This window comes from Impatiens glandulifera, chromosome 2 (genome assembly GCF_907164915.1).
Source record: "Impatiens glandulifera chromosome 2, dImpGla2.1, whole genome shotgun sequence".
Taxonomy (NCBI): Eukaryota; Viridiplantae; Streptophyta; class Magnoliopsida; order Ericales; family Balsaminaceae; genus Impatiens; species Impatiens glandulifera.
Genome location: NC_061863.1, coordinates 54562101 through 54577864, shown reverse-complemented (window position 1 = coordinate 54577864; position 15764 = coordinate 54562101). Strand labels below are relative to the sequence as shown.

General features: G+C 28.8%; 2 protein-coding genes across 2 annotated transcripts; both read left to right on the top strand.

The window, feature by feature from the left end:
- The first annotated feature begins 2866 nt into the window (after positions 1-2866).
- LOC124928061 (transcription factor MYB52-like) lies at positions 2867-4246 on the top strand. Its single transcript, XM_047468594.1, has 2 exons — positions 2867-3055; positions 3474-4246. Exons 1-2 carry the CDS (start codon positions 2917-2919, stop codon positions 4121-4123), a joined length of 789 nt encoding a protein of 262 aa, XP_047324550.1. The 5' UTR covers positions 2867-2916; the 3' UTR covers positions 4124-4246.
- A 4838-nt stretch (positions 4247-9084) lies between these two features.
- LOC124924965 lies at positions 9085-10648 on the top strand. Its single transcript, XM_047464946.1, has 2 exons — positions 9085-9495; positions 10049-10648. Exons 1-2 carry the CDS (start codon positions 9085-9087, stop codon positions 10646-10648), a joined length of 1011 nt encoding a protein of 336 aa, XP_047320902.1.
- The last annotated feature ends 5116 nt before the right edge of the window (positions 10649-15764 follow it).

The window sequence follows — 15764 nt, the reverse complement described above, 5'->3', positions numbered from 1 at the left end:
TTACGTAAGCTATTACTTAAGGATAATTAATTTAATTAATGATGATAGAAGCAAGTACATGTTTGATTTGATATCGTGAAGCATGTAATATAATTAATTATATGTCATTGATTTAAGTAAAATCTATTTGATAATTAATAATACCATTAATTTGTTTTACTGATTCTTTCATCTTTAATTTATGTTTTGATCACCTGCCATCTGCTCTGCTCTGCTTTGCTTGGAAAGTACATATCATGTACTTTTCATAAAGATGTTTATGAAAATTTGGATTATATTCAACTCCATATACACTTAAGCCAAAATATCACTTTTTTCTATCTTTGAATTGGATATAAAGGACTCAAGGAGGGTCAGGATAGCAGATATTTTATAATAAAATTAAATCCTGATTTAGCATGTTTGATTATACTCAATTAATAGGTTACGAATTGTATGTATCATATATGTTTGGATAATTGTTTAAATATCTGATTTATACATTCAATGTTTATATTTAATCAGAGTGATTTATAACGACTATGACAGAGCTAGAATTTGAAATCTATCCGAACCAAAAATTGATAACTAAATTATAATGATATGGTCATAAATTATAATGATATGGTCCAAGTAAGATAGTATTTTTGGGATACCAAAATCTTAAAAAATAAATAAATTATAATGATATGGTCATGGACTTATTTTTAAAAAGTCCATAAATAATAATTGTTAACCTATCAATGATAAACCCTAACTTAATTTGTATAAAAAAAAATAAAAATAAAAAACACTATTTTACTTGGAGAAAAGAATCGCACGATTCTTATTTATCAACAAAATCAAAGAAAAAAAATAAGAACAAGCATTCTGGAAAAAGAAAAGTAAACACTTCCCCTAAACCCCAAACCTGTCGTCGATCCTTCAGCTTGCCAGAATCGGAGCAGAAAACTCGGTCGTCTCCCTCCCCGAGCTCTTGGGCCTTTTTCGCTCGTTCCAACCTTGTTTCTCGGCACTGCGCCACTGCCCACTAGAGTTCTTCCTCCGATTTTGGTGAGATTTTAGTTCGATTCACTTGATTATTTTTTGTTGTTGATGACTTGTCTGGTGGAATGGTGGATTCACAATCTGTATCTTACATTATTGCATAGCGGAAGTGCAACATTGTGTTTAATCATAGATTCATAGAATACTGGTTAATCTATAAATTTTTAATGCAGATTAATATTTAGAGTTTTATCAAGCATGCCTCCTATAAGAAAACAATTGTCTGGGGTAGAAAAAAATAAAAAGGAAGATGTTTTAATTCAAAGCCAAATAGGAAACCTTAATAAGTATTTCACAAGCAATCAAATAGTAGAGCAAGTGAACTAGAATGACATCGATGATAAGTTGAATGATCGAGAACATGGTGAATTGAATGAACTACGCAATGAAGACCCAAAACAGTCTGAAATGAGAACGATGTAAGTATGCCTAAAAGTGACACTGATGGAGATATAAATCAAAAGATTTTGTTTCCTTTAAATGTTGATAATCTAGGAAATTGGGACAAAATGCAAAATATTAGGAACTTTTTGGTTGAAAGAAGTCCTAAAAGATATGATGATATTTTGTTTTCTCTTGATAACACTAGAAGATATTTCAATCCATCACATTATAAGAGACAATTGACAAATGGTGAGAAAAGTGACAGAAAATGGTTAGTGTACTCTATTTCTATGGACAAGATCTTTTGTTTTTGTTGCAAGTTATTCAAAACTTGAGAAAGTTGATTATGCAAACTTGATCAATACATTCGTTTCAAAAGATGCGAGACGAGTAATAATCAAGTGACTATGTACTAGTTCGGAATATGAATTTTATATTTTGTTTAGATCTTCTTTGTTTTATTAGTATTTACTTATGACATATTGTTTTGATTATATTTTATTTCTAGAATTCATGTTACAAATACTATTATATTTAAAACGATAAAAAATATATGTATGGATATTAAGCTTTGAGTGCACCAAGTTTTGTGTTCGCCTCAGGCCTCGAAATCTCAGGTCCGGCACTGTTCCTACTAGACAATAGATCACAACATTGACCTCTATGTAACCTTTAGCTCCAAGCTTTGATCATGTCTAATTGGACTCTAGATGTATTTAGTGACTATCTAGGTGAAATTAATGGTCCTACTTTTTAGTGATAAAAAATAGTGCTAGAATCCTATAATTTTTTTTTGATCAAAATCTGAAATAGAAGAGATTATAATAATTAGAAAGCTTGACCCTTTCCAAATTTGTAGATGCACGTGAAAGTGGTTATTACCGATTGAAATAAATTATGGATATATAAAATTAAGTAGTTATATACATTTCTAGAAGTACTAACTAAAACCTAAGACGACACCATTTTCAACCTTAAATTATTCAGTGAGAATAATTCTCCAAATCATACACCAAAACTAAAATTATAAAGCATTCTAAAGTAACAATTAAACTGTTTCCCTACCATTGAAATAGATAAGAAATTGTTTTTTTCAAACTTTTGTTATATATAATTGATGAGATCCAACAAATAGATAAATTCTTTTATATTTTTGTATGAAGATCAAATTCTATATATGGGGATTAATTATAATTCTCTTTCATTTCATAGAGTTGACTTGGTGGGCTCTTGTTTAAGTTTGACAAATTCCACAACAAACCCTAAAATTATATTATTATTGTTTGAAATGAACAAATTATATATATGTCGTGTGGAAACAACAAAAGTGACCGTCCATCAACAATGTTAACCCTAAACCAAACCTTTCAACCAAACATCCCTCTCTGTCTCTCTCTTGCTGCATATATACTGGCTTAATATCATGTTTTTTTTTTTGTCTTGTATATAGGTTTTGATCTCTCTTAGCTGCAATTTAACGTTAGAAAGGATTCTGTTCTACTTCATATGGCCGCCGCAGTTACAGTTGAAGATTCTAGGCGTGGCCACTGGCAACCGTTGGAGGACGAAAACCTACGGCAGCTTGTAGAAACATATGGAGCTCAGAACTGGAACTTAATTGCTGAGAAACTTCCAGGAAGAACAGGTACATCTTATGATTTTCTTTTACTTTTTTGAAAATTGAAAGACTTTTCTTTGTACGGGAGATTCATAGTTTAAACTCGTATAAAGCAAAATTCATATTCTTAAAGTCATGTGTTCGAGTTTTCATATAACATTTACAAATTAGTCTATTAAAATATCACAATATTTTACTTCTTTCTCTAGTTTTTGAATATTCTTAGATGAAAAAATCAAAGTTAGTAAGTAGGGTTTCCTTTTTATTAGGTGAAACATCAAATCAAACATTAGGTAATTAACTTGGATGAGCATATTTGAAATGATTTTTTTTTTTGAAAATTAAAAAATTAACATTGTTATACATAAATGTATGAAGTTTACGTACCTTATCAAATTAATTAATATTTTAGCATGGATTTTTGAAGATTTGACAATTTGAATAGGAAAGAGTTGTAGATTGAGATGGTTCAATCAACTCGACCCAAGAATAAATAGATCACCATTCACAGAGGAAGAGGAAGATAGACTTCTTGTAGCTCACAAGATCCATTGTAACAAGTGGGCTCTAATCTCTCGACTCTTTCCTGGAAGAACCGATAATGCAGTCAAGAATCATTGGCATGTCGTCATGGCAAGAAAGAAAAGGGAACATTCTAAGGTAAATGGTTGCAAAAGAAGTTTTCATGAAACCTTATGTCGACTTAATCAACAAACAACAAATTATAAGAAATCCATTGAGGACCGTATATCAAAAGTGCACAAGCTTGCTTCCATCTCCCCTTCAAGTTCTTGCGCTTCTAGGATTACTTTCTTAAAACCCGCAGAATTACCAAATACAAAAGTCAATGTTATAACCTACTCAATTGCGGAGGTTGTAAAATACAAAGTCAAACAACCTTCTCTTAACCCGTTTTGTTTGAACCCTCTCCCATGCCACGAGAATGTAACCACCTCCCATGAAAACATGGTCAAGAGAAAAAAGCATTTTATCATTGCAGATAATATAGAACAAGGGCGAGAGCACATCCATGGATTCATCAAGAGGAAGGAAATTCCATTCATAGATTTTCTTGGTGTGGGGGCTCCTTCTTGATGACTAAAAATTAAATATAATATATATAGTTAAATTATAATGCGGATAGGTATAGAACATTAATCATTGGTAGGTGTTGTATTGTTATTTTGGTTATGTTGTCACACAAACATTAATGTTTAGTTCTACTAGTTGACAGGCTAACCGTTGTTTTAATAAGTGTACTCTTTGTTGGTAATAAAATGAATAAAACCAATAAATATATGTTATTAGAACACCAACTAATATTGTTGGAAGGAAAGAATATTAAAAGAATACTTGTTGATCCTAAATGAGCCAAAGAATAATATCATACCATAACGTTGACAAAATGCACACACATTGTGAAGTCATACATCACATGCATTTTGACAATGTCTTATTTATTTATTAATGTATTCATGTTGTTTTCATGTTTTTAATTTTAATTATAATGGTTAGGGATAACAATATCAATTATTATTTTGGAGTTAGAACTTTTAACCACCAAAGGTGAGACCCAGTTCACAGAGCCGGCCCCGAGGTTTGGACTGTTCTAACCTCGGTAGAAAAAATTTGATATACTTTTTGTTGCCCTAGGTCTAGTTTTAAAAAATTATACAAAAAATTCATTTTTGGTGAGATTTGAACTCATAACCACATAAAATCTTTAAATGCATATCTTCAACCACCAAGCTACAACTATTTATGTTTAAAATTAAAATGAATGTAACTAAATATTTTAATATCTTTTACAAATGGGCTGCCATGGGGAGTGGACTATCCTAGCCCAAGGGCTTGCCGGGCTTACCCCAGGGCCGGCCCTGCCAGTTCAACCCGAGCATCTTGGGCAAACCAATGTTAATCCCCAAACTTAATTTGGGGGCTTACCCAGTCCAATTTGAATCTGGCCAAATAAATATTGTATTTTTTTTTAAGGAGGCTCTTGAGTAAAAGTGGAGGTACGATGATTTATCTCTTAAATTACTCAAACGAATGTAGATTGAAGTGTTTGAATTCATACGGTTTGATATTTGTTAAGGTGAATATATTGTTGGATATAGCTTATATTGACATTAATTAATGTTATTATTAGTGGGTTCGATGGATGTAAGAATAGTTTAGTATTTTAATTTGGACTTAATAAACTCTCATAAAGAAAAATATTTCTTTTATCATTATTTTATGTTAGTGTTACTATGCAAATTCTTGACCATTAGCAAAAATGAAAAAAAAGTCATTTAAAAAACCTCTAACCCCCAATATTCCTACTTATTAAACATTTTAATTGAAAATGCTGTTTTGTTTTTATTCTCTTCTATAAAAGTATTGTTTTATTTGAAATGTACTTAGAAAAGGCGGGTGATTGTAATTGTTAAGTTTCACTATCTAGAAAGGAATATAATAGAATAATGAAACCATAGTAAACAGGAGACTTTAATGAAAAAAACTTAAGCAGAAAATCCAAAATACAGAGTATAAAAGAAAAAAAAACAAACAAACAACAAATTAATATTCATCTTCCCTCAATTAAAGTTGATATTTAACAACATAAGTTTGATGGCATGTCTGGGATCCATCATTATGAAAAAATCAATAAAAAAAACACTAATGTTTACCATGTCACCAAACATACCCGAAACACGTCGAGATTACCCGTCAACAATGAAATTCATTATTCTTATTTCGACTGTGGTGGCTGATTAGAGTGATCAGGTTGACTGACTATGGACGGGGGCAGAACCGTCTCTGAAGACCAGAAACACATTTTACAATTGAGACACAGCATTATAGAATCAACATGTTCCCTCAAATATTCATAATACGTTTTGCAATAATAACAAACAGTCCAAAACTTCTCTCCTTTCGGACTAGACAATGCACTTCCCGCAGTATCTGTTTCAACAACATGATCAGACATTGACGATGAACCCTTATCATAATTGCTTGTATTTATTCTCCTCTGATCATATTGAAGCCTTTTACCATCATCAGATAATATGTTCCCTGCCTTATAAACAATTTTAAAAGCGGCACTTGCAATCAAATGTTGGGTTTTATCAACGAAAAGTACAGAAATCAATTCACAGGTACGATTCACTATTGATAGCTTATCTGCTGTGGGATCCACGCCGAGGATCCCATACAAGTCCATTTCACCATTGATTTTGTTTTCAGCAGCCAAAAACACTTCAATTGTTGTTAATACTTGAGACAGATTCTCAAGACTAGGATACATCATTTGTGCATTAAGGGCATAAGTTTTTGCACCAATCAAGTCTCTCTCTAACAGCTTCTTTTCAGCTATTTGAACTGCATTGATCGCCTCATATTTATTATTGTTCCCCATTACAATGTTTATAACCTTACATGATGCAACAAAGGATAAAACAATAAAAGGTTAGATGTATCTATAAATACTTTTCGAAACATTAAGTAAATAAATGTATTCGAAACATCTAATAGGATCAAACTCGGGACCTCAAAGAGGTGAGATATATACCAACTATTTTTTACCATTAGGCTAAAAGATTTGAATGAAATTTGTTATCGGTATTTGTAATATTGACAGGGTCAGGATTTAATAAAGAAATGTTGTACTCTTACAAAAATAAAGAAATAAACAATTTAAAAAGAAATAAAACCTGTAGAGAGATTGAATTTGATAGTAAAGACCTTTTGATAAGTAGATATCTGTGATCTATGATATATTAATTTGTACATGACTAATAAAAATGGAATCCATACCCAACATGAAATTTAGATGATCAATTATCACAGATTCTATAATAAGGTGAATGAATACTAGTTAATTATTTCCAATTAGCATCACCTAATTTATAACTATTTACAATCATATAGTGTCACTGGCTAAGAATCTACAAATTATTTAACATATGTACCTAAAAAGCAATAATTGAATTTCAAGCATATTAAGAAACAAAGCATAATGTCACCAAGACTTCCTACTGCATGTTAATTATTTAATTCAAAATTTTGTAACATAATGTTCTGTTCATGCCATACTCATGTTTCTATTCTTGTATGTTTTTACTGTCCACGGTTTGTTATGTTACATTTTTTCTCTTAAGATCTAAAACTGCTAATGAGGGAACGATTCGTAGTTGAAAGGCGACTAAACATAATTAAATTGGTTGGATTCATGTAAAGCTACAAACATATAAGAAATATGTAAATTACTAGGCAATAGATTTTGAATTGATGAAACAAAAGTAAAGAGAAGACGAGACGAGTTAACTATTCAATATGCTACATCTAATCTGTGAGATATATCCAAATATATCAAATTTTGATTAATGAAACAAAAATAAAGACAAGAGACAAGATAAGTTATACTAGTCTATAAACGTTTTATCATCAATTAAAAAGGAGGCAAGAAAAATGAGTTATACCTCTACACTTTGTGGCGGCGAATCTACGACCTTGCAGCTTAGGGAAAAGATCACGGATGCACGTCGTCTTCCTAGAACCGGAGGCACACAATAGCAAGACGGCGGCGCTTCTTAGGAGATATAGATAAAATGATTGTGTTTAGCTTAATCTAAACACTACCTTTTATATTTGGGGCTAAAATAAACATTTCCCAATTTGTTGTTTTTCCGTCCCGACATGCTATAATGTGCGTGTATGGGCCTTAATTATGGCCCACGCTATCGTGTTCGTTCATGGGCCTTAATTATGACCCATGTCTAGGCCCATAGGTTTCTAAAACCATATACTATTTGCGATGACGTTTTTAAAAATCCCACTATAATTGGAAGCGCACAATAACAAAAATGAAAAAGAATCCTTTACAAAGACTCTAACAAAACCCAATATTCGCACTTGTTAAACATTTTATTTGAAAATGCTATATTTGTTTATAAATTTCCTCAATAGAACCAAATGTATTGAAAAAAGAAAAAAATCAAGCGATGAAGTGTCTTATTTTCAAGCGAAATTTCAGTGTTTAACCGTTTTTTAAGAGTAATGTTATCATATTGACTCAAGCGCTTGCAAAATAGTTGGTGCTTTAAGTGCATGAGTTTTGCCTAACCAAATCTTTCTCTAGCTATATGAAGTGCATAACTCATGGTTAGATGCATCATTAAATATTTGTTAAAACATATTATTAAACTAAGTTAAGTAATTAGATGTATCACTAAATTTAATGAAATGTTTTTCACAAAAAAATTGAAAATGTTGAAAAAAATTGAAAATTCTAAAGAGAAGATGTATATTCATATTGTTTTTCAAAATGCATATCCAGAGCATGTGATATTGGACTGTGATAATGCACTTAGTGTTTTGTGATTGTTATTAACAATTGCTCCTCCCAAACTAATCTTTTTCATTTTTTCAAACAAATCAAAATCAAAAGAATTACATAGGCAGGGGAAAAGAGAGAAATGAGACCGGTTGATAATAGAGAAAGAATTTGGTCCGAGTCTTAAAAAAATTTGTTTGATTTTAGTAAGAATTAAAGTGGAATAAAAAAATCAGTGACTTGATAATATCACTGTTTTTTAACAAAGTATATAATTTGTGTTTTAATAAATAGGACACTTTTGACCAACTTGAACAAACATAATATTTTTAATAAATACATATATAAATTTAACACTTACAACAAAAAATGTAAATAAATATGATATGTCAACCTTGAACCAACACAAATACAACTTTCAAGCTATAAGGCTAACAAACTTAAAAAATTAAAATTATTTCCATTACATTACAACAACAATTCAAAATAAAGTAGTCATTATCTCTAGCTAGTCTAATGACACAAAAATTATAATACATTTTGTTTTCTTGAAACCATAATCTAAGAATTATATATATAAAAAAGAAACTCATCATCTATTCGTGTCTCGGTCCAATGGAAGTGGATTAGACGACACTTGTTGATTCACTAAAAGCCAATGAACCCAACATCATGTGACTATATATAATCATTACTTCCCTCTTCTGAAATCTCTCTCTCTCTTCGATCTTTCACCATGGACATAGAACAAGTTGAGATGAAATCGTTAGGTTTTTGTGGAACCTGCAAGGAATCCTTTAAACTACTCTTGACATGGAAGAAGATCTTTTTCCAGATTATTTTAGCCCTAATTCTTCCTCTCTCATTGATCTTCCTCACTTACGAGCAAGCTTCTAACTTTCTATTCACCAGAATCATGGGAGACACCATTAACCTAGATCATATCTCAAAGGGAACGCGTTCCTACGATGTAATCTCCCGTCGAATATCCTCCGAATGGTTGTCGTATTGGGTCATCAAGATCTTCTATTTTACCTTTGTTCTTGTTTTCTCTCTCCTCTCAACCGCTGCCGTAACCTACACCGTCGCCTCCATCTATGCTCGCCGTGATATTGCCTTCCGGATTGTCATGTCTGTCGTTCCAAAGGTACCAATTACAATTCTTACATATGTTTCCGGCCATGTCTAGGTTACTCCAAAATGGGTTATTTACTCTTATTATTTGGGTTTCTAATAAATTATTATTATTTGGGTTTCTAATAAATTATTATTATTTTTATAAAGAGTATAAATATATAATGAAAATATTATTTTTAACCTCCATACTAAAATAGTTTTAGCCCATAAAATTTGTGTAAATATTATTATAAATATTTGATTTGATAAATTAAAACTAAATATATAGTAGTTAATGATTTAAATTATGATTTTAGAAGGAATTTAAAATGGAGTACTAAGATAAGATTCTTTAGGGAAATTCGGTCCGTTCGTGGTTAAACGCTATTTTGAATATCTACGAACTCGATAACGTTTGAGGAACGTGTTTGTATTTTATTCTTATTTTTATATTTAATAATTTTTTTTTTCATGTTTAAATACCTATGACATGACCTTGTATTGAGCTTGATAGATTTATGAATTATTACAAGCTTTCATCATCAACTAATAATATTTGTTTGTTTTTTTGGTTTGGATATAAGGTTTGGAAGAGGCTGGTGATTACATTTATATGTACATATCTGGCATTCTTCTTATACAATACCGCTTTTGTAATCTTTCTGGTAATTTGGATGAGCCTTTTAGTACAAACATCGGCAGGCTTACCGTCTTTGATAATAGTTTCCATAGTGTATTTGCTGGGATTTGCTTACCTGAATGTTGTCTGGCAATTGACGAGCGTTGTCTCGGTTTTGGAGAACTATAAAGGATTCAAGGCGATGAGAAAGAGCAAGGAATTGATAAAAGGAAAGTTTTGGCTAGGGTTTTTTGTATTGGTGTTTCCTGGTTTGGTGATGGTTGGAATTGAGGTGGGTTTCTTAATTCTTGTGATCAATTTGAATGTTGTAGGAGTACTGGTGGTTAGGGTTTTGTTAGGGTTCCTGTTTGTGGTGTTGAATTTGATTGCGATCCTTTATGCGTTGGTGATTGAGGCTGTTCTTTATTTTGTTTGTAAATCTTATCACAATGAAGTGGTGGATAGGCCGTCTTTGACAACTCATTTAAGCAGGGAGTACAATAATGATTTTAGTGGTACTGGATCACCTAAGGATGTTCAAATGAGCGACGTCAATAATGTCTAGAATTTACTTTTGTTTTATTATTGTCTTTGTTTTTTTTTATCAAGTGCTTTAAAATTAGTTATGGCAAGTTTCTTACCTAGTTAGTCTAACATTTTGAATGAACTTTGGTAGGTCTACTATCATTATTAAAACTATGTGATTCAAAAGCCAAATTAGTCATCAAAATTAATTCATTCGACCACCACCTCTTCTTATCTATTGGAAACAAGAGATGAATATAAGGTACTGGGTTCGAGTTATCGATAAATTATGCGCATGTTTAAGTGTGTTTGCAGGTTATGTGATTAACCCTTGTAGTTAAATTCATATAAACCAAAAAAATAAATCCTCTTTACGATAAGTGATAAGTGTGAGTTTGATTCACCTCATATAATAATATTTAATATTATATCTATATATATAATATTTAATTTTTATACGAGAATACATTTGTTTAATAATCTAAAAAAAAAAACACTATGGAAGTTTTTAAATATAATTATTGTTTAAATAGTTTACTTTAGTCCTTGAACTTTTAGGTGAGTTAATTTTTCTACAAAATTATATATTGTAAGCATTTTAAACCAAGTTAGTAGGATGACACTAGTTTGAATTTTGAAAAATTTCTCTTTTATTAAATTTTCAACTTATTCAAGTAATGATATGTCAATTTTTTTTCAAATAATTTCCGTTCTTTATTATTTCTCCACTAAATTTTATAACAAACTAAAGAAATACTTTTTATATATGTTGCTCCTTGTCAAACTATATTACATATATTATGAATATTTTGTAAATTTACACGAGGTTTTCTTATTGGGATATTAATATAAAAACTGTATTAAAATTAATATTGCAGATAATGGGTAAAAATCAAATATTCTTTTACCCATGCATGGTTCAACCAACCCAAGCATTAAAGTAAAAGCCTATTTGGTTTGTATGTTTATTTAATATTTTGTTGAATCCAATTTGCGATCTAGATTAAACTCTAATTTACAAATTTTTATGAAACAAAAAATATGTTTGTTTCACCGTAGTTTGTCATTATAATACAAAACAATTTTATTTGTCAAACAAGATTAACTGATTCAAAAACATATTACACTCTTAGCTGGTATTTCTGAAGTAATAACAAAGTTAGTTTCAAACAAATATTGTTTGAAATAATAAGTTTAATTCTCTTTATTTTTTTTTTAAAGTTTAATTTTCTTTATTTTTTATTAAAGTTTAATCCTCTAAATAAGAGAACAGAATGAAGATTCAAGATAATTATTAGATAAGAAAAACCACGGTGAGATTCAAGGATATTAAATTTGATTTTTATATCTATGTTATAATAGTTTTCATTATTAAACTAGATGACTAATGATATTAGATTGGATGAACTAATGAATTAGACCATTCTCCAATGTGAACTAAATTAGGAATCAAAAAAGTGTGATCAGAAACGATCCATTCACTCTTTTCAACATGGCAGATAATCGTGATTTTGTATTGTTTTTTTCTTATAAAGAAAAATATAATGGTACTTCTATTATAGCTTCACTTTATTGAGCCAGTATTTGAAATAAGTTTGTTGGGCATTTATAAGCCCATGTCCAAAGAAAACAAATGTCTTTAAGGGTTTTGGTTAGGTTGAGGCTCAATCACCCAATAATGTTTAATTCTCACAAGTCAATAATATAATCCAAAATATTCTAAAAATTCACCAAAGTTATCTTTAAAGCCTACAAAACACTTTAACTGACCCAAACAATATTTTAAACTTTTGATTAAAGACATTATCGAATTTTGCATATTTTAAACTTTTGAATTTCTAATATGTGAATTCGATTGTATGTCATATTTCATTAGTTATTTCTGAGATCAGGTATATTTATATCGTATTATTTGGATAAGTTTACTTAATTAATTGTGTAATGTATGATAAGATCATCGCTATGTTAGTTTTAGACACATGAACTTCTTAACAAATCTCAAAGATTTCACCCTTATTAGAAGATATATATACCACTCGAATAGAGATAATTCTAGATATACATCACTAAGTGGATCCATGAAGATTTTTCATTTTAATTTAAAATTCTACTCAATTAGAACATAGTTTAGGCCCAAGGCCCAATCTATGACATCATGGGCCACAGTCACTTATTTTCAAATTCTAATATTTTGATCTCAATCTTATTCTACCTCTTCATTTTGGACAACGAGTTGGATAAATACGAACCGACACAAATCAACACGATATTTGTACGAAACGACACAATACAATATTATCTCACTTAGGTCTTGGGTTGACACAATACAAACACGAGACGACACGATTATGAGTTTATACGATCGTAACACGGTTACGAGTCAACACAGACACACCACGAGTATAGACACGACACAAGTATAGACACGAGCACGAGTATACACACAAAACGACATAAACACAATTAGTAACATTACCTAAGCTACTTAGGTTAATATTCTCTAAACCTGTTACATTTTTATTCAATTAATAAATTATTTAATTTCATAAATGTAATATTTATAATTAAAATTAAACATACTAAAATACAATATTAAAAATATTAACTTAAATAATATAATTTAAAATAAAATATAAATAAATAAAATAAAAAATAAATTATATGAATAGAAATATGAATGAATTAATAATTCTTCTATTACTTTAATTAATTTATTAATTATTTAATTATTTATAATTTCAATTATTGTTAATACATCAAATAATAAACAATAATTTTAATTTTAATAATATAATTATATATATTTATATTTTCTATCTAACTTTCCCACTTTCTTTCCCGTTTTCTTTATCATTTTCTTACTCAAACTACACCCCTTTATATTAACAATATCACATTATTACGTCTCTCCAAGTCTCTTATTAATTGATCACATATTTAATTATTTATTGTTTATTATCGAATCATTTAAAAAAAAAATTAAATCACTTCAAAATTTTACAAGTTAATAAGTAACTTTACTTAACAAAAAATAATAATAATTTATAAAACAAAAAATTAAATTAATTTTATTAATTAAATAAAAATCTAATTTATAAAATTATTATTAATTAAAAAAATGCAATAGTGAAATATTTATAACAAATATATTTTAACAAAAAAAAATTAAAAATATTTTTAATTATATAAAACAAAAAAATTAATAATATATCAATTCTAATTTTTTTTCATAGAAGAGTATCCACAAATGCAGTAATAATTGATTAATATTTCTATATCACTAAATCAGTTTAAAAAAATCTTAAATCAATCTAAAATTTTTAAAGTTAATAAAACATTTAAAAAATAATAATTTATATAATAATAAATATCATATACTTAATTAAATAATTAGGTATAAATTCTTATCTAATATTTTAAAAATTATAAAATTTCACCTTTATTCCTAGGTAACCAACTTAATATATATATTTTTAAATAAATTAATAATTTTATAATAAAAAATTTAATTAATTTTATTTGTATAATTATTTGTATGTTTTAAAACACATTTTAAATAATTGACATTTAAATTATTATTTATAAAACTATATGTTAAAATTTATATTTACACATTTTACCTATTAAATCATTTTTAAAAATTAATTTAATTTATTAAATTAATTTTTTAAATTAAAATAAATTAATAATCATATTTTATATTTTTTACTAACAATTAATTTAATATTTATAAATAAATAAATAATTAACAAGAGTGTGTCAAGACACGATTGTGTTGATACGATGACAAAATTTAGTCGGAATAACACGAAACACGAATTTAAACACGAGTTAGTATAACACGAATAAACTCGTAGACACGAAGATATCTAGACCGCTGTATTTGCCGATTGAAGAAGGGGAGATGAAAGAGAATGGAGAAATTGATGTGGAGAGATTTGTCCAGGGAGTGTTTTGAGGAAGAAGTAGAGATGAAAGAAATGGAAATGACGGTTATTGATGTTCAGGGGCTAAATTAACTTTAGTAAAGGTTTTAGTATAACCGTTACAAATGTATATATCAGTAAGAGTTTTCAAAAACCGTTACTGATACCTCTTGTGAAAAAATTAAATGAATGCATATCAGTAACGGTTTTAAGGATAACCGTTACTGTTACCCCTTAGATATTAGTAACGGTTTTAGTATAGCCGTTACAAATGTATGTATGTATCAATAAGAGTTTTCGAAAACTGTTACTGACACCTCTTGTGAAAAAAAATTTAAATGAATGCATATTAGTAACGATTATCCTTAAAACCGTTACTGATATTCTTATTTCGAAAAAGAAGAATAAAAACACTAAGGTCTGTAACGACTATTCCTTATGACCGTTACTGAAAATCTTTATCAGTAACAGTTTTAAATGGCCGTTACTGATATATTAAACCGTTACTGATAAAAACTTTCAGTAAGGGCGCTATAGCGCCGTTACTAACATTCGTTACCAAAACCTCATTTTCCACTAGTAAACACGACACGAAAGAGTCCGTAAATCATAATATTTTGAGTGGGTCAAGACACGATTCAACACGGATAAGATTGAGACACGACACAACACGATACGATTAAAAGTCTAATACGACTTGTGCCTGAATCAAATTAAATGGTTTATGCACGATGCCCAACTCTACTTAATTGAAAAGCAAAAGAACCAAAGTTATAAAGAAAATCTTAGATGCTAATCATAGTATACGTAGCAAATAAAAGCTAAAAAATTCTGATTTTTGAAATGTAAAAAATATTACAACTAATAAATAATATATTTTAAATAGCATAAAAAAACAAAATACATGGAAAATTAAAATAATAAAATGAATATTTATTAGGCTAGTGAATAAAAGTACCAAAATTACTAATTTCGTACCAAAGTGTGATGTAGTTAAATACATAAACAAATGTATATGTAGATCATTAATTAATATCATCAACTCAATATAAGAATTCAATCTCAATCAATAAGATAATAATGAAACTCATAATAAGGAAAATCAATATTTTATTTTAATAGTTTTGTACTAAATAATAAATATGATTCCAAATTAATTATAACTCCATAACACAATAAATAATAAAAATGTATAATATTTGTGATGAATATAGTAATAAAACACTTAAC